Source organism: Balaenoptera acutorostrata, chromosome 5, assembly GCF_949987535.1.
Source record: "Balaenoptera acutorostrata chromosome 5, mBalAcu1.1, whole genome shotgun sequence".
Classification (NCBI taxonomy): domain Eukaryota; kingdom Metazoa; phylum Chordata; class Mammalia; order Artiodactyla; family Balaenopteridae; genus Balaenoptera; species Balaenoptera acutorostrata.
The window spans coordinates 122,471,186-122,478,459 of NC_080068.1; the positions used below are offsets into that span (position 1 = coordinate 122,471,186).

The window sequence follows — 7,274 nt, forward strand, 5'->3', positions numbered from 1 at the left end:
CGAGTGCAACAATCAGGCATGCAGAAGTGCAAGGGTAGCAAAAAGGAGCGTGTGATCACAACACTAAAAAGAAGAGTGCACAAAAGACATAATATGTAAATTGAGTTTTGAAAAATGAAGTGGGTTTCCCAGGTGCCCCATAGGGAGAAAGGAATTCTTGGAGGAGGGAAAAGCATAAATGAAGACAGTGAATTGTTCATATAATCCAGAAGTGAAGTAGGCAATGGCAGGAGAAATGATTGGACACAGGCGTCATGAATACTTGCATGTCTGCATTTTAGCAAGTCCATTCTAAGGGAAACTTTGAGGATCAACTCGGGGGTTGGGGGCCGCGGGGGGACAGAACTAGTCGTTCCAAATTTCAGGCACCCTTCTTCAGTATGTTTTATAGGCATGTTCAGGAAACACAGCAGTGATCAACACAGATGAATATAGCCTCTCTCGAGCTTTGTTAATGTAGTTAAGTCTCTCTCTCTCAGAACTAGCCCATTTAGCTCCAGGTTCCTTAGCGCACCCGACGCACTTACACAGCATTTAAGAGCTTTACACAACTGGAAGTTCACATCTTTATTTCTTATTGCAGGAACACAACTTCTGGAAACTTTATTTCTGTCAGAACCTGGAGGTGACCAGGCTTTACTTTATCATCTCTTTCTTCTTCTTCCACGTGTGTTCCTGGTCTTACTCTTCCCGGTTCTTCTGCAGGGAGCGGTCCAGCAACTCGTTCTCTGGATGTAACTCTACGTCTCTTTTCCTACGGATGGTCTCGCTGATTTCCTGAGCAGCATCGTGGGATATGTCGTAGACTGGCAGCGGCCACGGGTAGACGGCGGGCTCGGCCCCCACGGGCGACTCCAGCCTCAGCTCCAACTTCTCCCCCAGGTCTTCGCGCGCGGCCCCCGCACCAGGCTCCCGACTCTTTTTAAATTATGGTTTTCTCAGGGTAATGCCCAGTAGTGGGATTACTGGGTTATATGGTAACTCTAATTTTAGTTTTCTAAGGAACCTGCATGCTGTTCTCCACAGTGGCTGTATCAATTTACATTCCCACCAACAGTGCAAGAGGGTTCCCTTCTCTCCACACCCTTTCCAGAATTTATTGTTTGTAGATTTTTTTTTTTTTTTTTTCATGACTAAGTTATTTATTTAAGCCATCTCCTGCCATAAGCAAAGGGACGGAAGATCAGTATAATGGTCATCAAGTATAATGGTCATCACTGGATACAAGAAGGTGAGCTTAACGTCTCGAACACTTTTCTGGTCCATGTGTGCAGAGTAATGGTCCAACCAGTGCTGTGGTCCCCACTGGGTAATGGTCCAGGTTCTCTTTATTCGTCTTCATAGCCAGTTGGAAGCGGATTCACGTGAGGGTTATGGAATAGGGTATGGTTACCATCTCCCCAGGGAAAGGGCTTGGACCTGATGCGGAGATGGGGGTAGGCGACGAACTCGGGTCTCTCCTCCTCTCCGTGGTGCGACTTAAGGAACACGTTCAGCATGCTCACTCCCACCCCGGGGAGCGCCACGAAGTAGGTGAGGGCCTTCCACATGCGAGCTGAGCCCTCCTCGCCGTGGGCGCCACTCGACATAGGCCGGCTCAGCAGCCGGGAACGACCTAGCAGCCCAGAAACCCGGGTTGCAGCTGCCGTCGCCATCTTCGACAAGAACCGCCGCAGCGCCGGAAGCGGAAAAAAACTGTTTGTAGATTTTTTGATGATGGCCATTCAGACTGGTGTGAGATGATACCTCACTGTAGTTTTGATTTGCGTTTCTCTAATGATTAACAATGTTGAGCATCCTTTCATGTGTTTGTTGGCAATCTGTATATCTTCTTTGGAGAAATGTCTATTTAGGTCTTCTGCCCATTTTTGGATTGGGTTGTTTGTTTTTATGATATTGAGCTGCATGAGCTGCTTGTAAATTTTGGAGATTAATCCTTTGTCAGTTGCTTCATTTGCAAATATTTTCTCCCATTCTGAGGGTTGTCTTTTCGTCTTGTTTATGGTTTCCTTTGCTGTGCAAAAGCTTTGAAGTTTCATTAGGTCCCATTTGTTTATTTTTGTTTTTATTTCCATTTCCCTAGGAGGTGGAACAAAAAGGATCTTGCTGTGACTTATGTCATAGAGTGTTCTGCCTATGTTTTCCTCTAAGAGTTTTATAGTGTCTGGCCTTACATCTAGTTCTTTAATCCATTTTGAGCTTATTTTTGTGTATGGTGTTAGGGAGTGTTCTCATTTCATTCTTTTACATGTAGCTGTCCAGTTTTCCCAGCACCACTTATTGAAGACGTTGTCTTTTCTCCATTGTATATTCTTGCCTCCTTTATCAAAAATGAGGTGACCATAGGTGCGTGGGTTTATCTCTGGGCTTTCTATCCTGTTCCATTGATCTATATTTATGGTTTTTGTGCCAGTACCATACTGTCTTGATTACTGTAGTTTGTGGTATAGTCTGAAGTCCAGGAGCCTGATTCCTCCAGCTCCATTTTTCTTTCTCAAGATTGCTTTGGCTATTCGGGGTCTTTTGTGTTTCCATACAATTTGTGAATTTTTTCGTTCTAGTTCTGCGAAAAATGCCATTGGTCGTTTCATAGGGATTGCATTGAATCTGTAGATTGCTTTGGGTAGTAGAGTCATTTTCACAATGTTGATTCTTCCAATCCAAGAACATGGTATATCTCTCCATCTGTTTGTATCATCTTTAATTTCTTTCATCAGTGTCTTATAGTTTTCTGCATACAGGTCTTTTGTCTCCCTAGGTACGTTTATTCCTAGGTATTTTATTCTTTTTGTTGCAATGGTAAATGGGAGTGTTTCCTTAATTTCTCTTACAGATTTTTCATCATTAGTGTACAGGAATGCAAGAGATTTCTGTGCATTAATTTTGTATCCTGCTACTTTACCAAATTCATTGATAGCTCTAGTAGTTTTCTGGTAGCATCTTTAGGATTCTCTATGTATAGTATCATGTCATCTGCAAACAGTGACAGCTTTACTTCTTTTCCTATTTGGATTCCTTTTATTTCTTTTTCTTCTCTGATTGCTGTGGCTAAAACTTCCAAAACTATGTTGAATAGTAGTGGTGAGAGTGGACAACCTTGTCTTGTTCCTGATCTTAGAGGAAATGGTTTCAGTTTTTCACCATTGAGAACGGTGTTGGCTGTGGGTTTGTCATATATGGCCTTTATTATGTTGAGGTAAGTTGCCTCTATGCCTACTTTCTGGAGGGTTTTTGTCAAAAATGGGTGTTGAATTTTGTTGAAAGCTTTTTCTGCAACTATTGAGATGATCATATGGGTTTTCCCCTTCAATTTGTTAATATGGTTTATCACATTGTTTGATTTGTGTATATTGAAGAATCCTTGCATTCCTGGGTTCATAAACCCCACTTGATCATGGTGTATGATCCTTTTAGTGTGCTGTTGGATTCTGTTTGCGAGTATTTTGTTGAGGATTTTTGCATCTATGTTCATCAGTGATATTGGCCTCTAGTTTTCTTTCTTTGTTTTGTTTTGGTGTCAGGGTGATGGTGGCCTCGTAGAATGAGTTTGGGAGTGTTCCTCCCTCTGCTATATTTTGGAAGAGTTTGAGAAGGACAGGTGTTAGCTCTTCTCTGAATGTTTGATAGAATTTGCCTGTGAAACCATCTGGTCCTGGGCTTTTGTTTGTTGGAAGATTATTAATCACAGTCTCAATTTCTATGCTTGTGATTGGTCTGTTTATATTTTCTATTTCTTCCTGGTTCAGTCTTGGAAGGTTGTGCTTTTCTAAGAAATTGTCCATTTCTTACAGGTTGTCCATTTTATTGGCATAGAGTTGCTTGTAGTAATCTCTCATGATCCTTTGTATTTCTGCAGTGTCAGTGGTTACTTCTCCTTTTTCATTTCTAATTCTGTTGATTTGAGTCTTCTCCCAGTTTTTCTTGATGAGTCTGGCTAATGGTTTATCAATTTTGTTTATCTTCTCAAAGAACCAGCTTTTAGTTTATTGATCTTTGCTATTGTTTTCTTCATTTCTTTTCATTTATTTCTGATCTGATCTTTATGATTTCTTTCCTTCTGCTAACGTTGGGGTTTTTTGGTTCTTCTTTCTCTAATTGCTTTAGGTGTAAGGTTAGGTTGTTTATTTGAGATGTTTCTTGTTTCTTGAGGTAGGATTTTTATTGCTATAAACTTCCCTCTTAGAACTGCTTTTCCTGCGTCCCATAGGTTTTGGGTTGTTGTGTTTTCACTGTCATGTGTTTCTAGGTATTTTTTGATTTCATCTTTGATTTCTTCAGTGAGCTCTCGGTTATTAAGTAGTGTATTGTTTAGTCTCCACGTGTTTGTAATTTTTACAGATTTTTTCCTGTAATTGATATCTAGTCTCATAGCATTGTTGTCGGAAAAGATACTTGATACGATTTCTATTTTCTTAAATTTACCAAGCCTTGATTTGTGACCCAAGATATGATCTATTCTGGAGAACGTTCCATGCGCACTTGAGAAGAAAGTGTATTCTGTTGTTTTGGATGGACTGTCCTATAAATATCAATTAAGTCCATCTTGCTTAAGGTATCATTTAAAGCTTATGTTTCCTTATTTATTTTCATTTTGGATGATCTGTCCATTGGTGAAAGTGGGGTGTTAAAGTCCCCTACTATGATTGTGTTATTGTCGATTTCCCCCTTCATGGCTATTAGCATTTGCCTTATGTATTGAGGTGCTCCTATGTTGGATGCATAAATACTTACAATTGTTATACCTTCTTGTTGGATTGATCCCTTGATCATTATGTAGTGTCCTTCTTTGTCTCTTGTAACAGTCTTTAATTTAAAGTTTATTTTGTCTGATATTTGATTTCTTTGGATTCCCATTTGCATGGAATATCTTTTTCCATCCCCTCACTTTCAGTCTGTATGTGTCCCTAGGTCTGAAGTGGGTCTCTTGTAGACAGCATATATACGGGTCTTGTTTTTGTATCCATTCAGCCAGTCTATGTCTTTTGGTTGGAGCATTTAATCCATTTACATTTAAGGTAGTTATCGACATGTATGTTCCTATTACCATTTTCTTAATTGTTTTGGGTTTGTTGTTGTAGGTCTTTTCCTTCTCCTGTGTGTCCTGCCTAGAGAAGTTCCTTTAGCATTTGTTGTAAAGCTGGTTTGGTGGTGTTGAATTCTCTTAGCTTTTGCTTGTCTGTAAAGGTTTTCATATCTCCATCACAGTGAATGAGATCCCTGCTGGGTAGTGTAATCTTGGTTGTAGGTTTTTCCCTTTCATCACTTTAAATATGTCCTGCCACTCCCTTCTGGCTTGCAGAGTTTCTGCTGAAAGATCAGCTGTTAACCTTATGGGGATTCCCTTGTATGTTATTTGTTGTTTTACCCTTGCTGCTTTTAATATTTTTTCTTTGTATTTAATTTTTGATAGTCTGATTAATATGTGTCTTGGTGTGTTTCTCCTTGGATTTATCCTGTATGGGACTCTCTGTGCTTCCTGGACTTGATTGACTATTTCCTTTCCCATATTAGGGAAGTTTTCAGCTATAATCTCTTCAAATATTTTCTCAGTCCCTTTCTTTTTCTCTTCTTCTTCTGGGACCCCTATAATTCGAATGTTGGTGCGTTTAATGTTGTCCCAGAGGTCTCTGAGACTGTCCTCAATTCTTTTCATTGTTTTTTCTTTAGTCTGCTCTGCAGTAGTTATTTCCACTCTTTTATCTTCCAGGTCACTTATCCGTTCTCCTGCCTCACTTATTCTGCTATTGATCCCTTCTAGAGAATTTTTAATTTCATTTATCGTGTTGTTCATCATTGTTTGTTTGCTCTTTAGTTCTTCTAGGTCCTTGTTAAATGTCTCTTGTATTTTCTCCATTCTATTTCCAAGATTTTGCATCATCTTTACTGTCATTACTCTGAATTCTTTTTCAGGTAGACTGCCTATTTCCACTTGATTTGTTTGGTCTGGTGGGTTTTTACGTTGCTCCTTCATCTGCTGTGTGTTTCTCTGTCTTCTCATTTTGCTTAACTTACTGTGTTTGGGGTCTCCTTTTCACAGGCTGCAGGTTCATAGTTCCTGTTGTTTTTGGTGTCTGCCCCCAGGGGCTAAGGTTGGTTCAGTGGGTTGTGTAGGCTTAGTGGTGGAGGGGACTAGTGCCTGTGTTCTGGTGGATGAGGCTGGATCTTGCCTTTCTGGTGGGCAGGACTGCGTCCGGTGATGTGTTTTGGGGTATCTGTGAGCTTATTATGATTTTAGGTAGCCTCTCTGCTAATGGGTGGGGTTGTGTTCCTGTCTTGGTAGTTGTTTGGCATAGCGTGTCCAGCAGTGGAGCTTGCTGGTTGTTGAGTGGAGCTGGGTCTTAGCATTGAAATGGAAATCTCTGGGACAGCTTTCGCCGTTTGATGTTATGTGGAACTGGGAGGTTTCTGGTGGGCCAATGTCCTGAACTTGGTTCTCCCACCTCAGAGGCACAGGCCTGACACCCGGCCAGAGCACCAAGACCCTGTCAGCCACATGGCAAAAACCACCAATTTGATTTGTCTGGTCCCTTACATGATGTTGAATAAGAATATAGAGGGAGATTCAGGCAGCTTCCTTGGGATTTCTCAGTTCAATTTTTGGAGTGCCCTTTGAGGCAAATCCTTCCCAGTCTTGAAATCTGGATGCAACAGGCTAATGGTAACAAAAGCTTTGCTTAAGTAAACTTCGCTTCTGATCCAGGAACTGCGTAACTCTGTTATACATGGCATACCTCTCCTCATTAATCAATGAGCTTTGGCCACTTAAATGTCTTGGGAGTCATTTTCTAAGGGCACCTGAAATGAACAAACCTCCTCACTGAGCCCAGGAATGGCTGATCTCTGCTAGGTGACCTGATGCAAGTTGAACTCTGAGGCAGAGCACTGCTTAGACGAGCACGGGAAGGAACATCACGCAGACCAAGCCCTTTGCTGGGGCCTTCACAGCAGGGCCTAGTGCCTGGGTGCTGCTTATTCAGAAGTGGCTCATTTTAATGCGCTCTGACTTAAAGCTGCAGCTGGTTTCTAGAAAGGGAACAAAAAACACTGCATTTAAAAACAGCAGCCAAGCCCTCCCTTAACCTTGTCTGATCTCTGGGGAGTTAGTTCTAACCCCCACCCCATTCCTGTCGCAAAGAAATCCGCAATCTCCCCTTATTTTTAAAAGTGTGGGAGTGTTTAAAGAAACCAAAACACCTCTCCTTCTTCTCGTCTTCTGGCTAAGTAAGCCAATAAATATCTGATTTTTTAAGTTAGTTTGAGTTGGGTTTTCTGTC

General features: G+C 41.3%; 1 protein-coding gene across 1 annotated transcript; it reads right to left on the minus strand.

Annotated features, from left to right (window-relative positions):
- Positions 1–1,116: 1,116 nt before the first annotated feature.
- Positions 1,117–1,680, minus strand: LOC130708250 (cytochrome c oxidase subunit 6A1, mitochondrial). Its single transcript, XM_057547022.1, has one exon. The coding sequence runs from the start codon at positions 1,653–1,655 to the stop codon at positions 1,329–1,331; it is 327 nt and encodes a 108-aa protein (XP_057403005.1). The 5' UTR covers positions 1,656–1,680; the 3' UTR covers positions 1,117–1,328.
- Between the last annotated feature and the right edge of the window lie 5,594 nt (positions 1,681–7,274).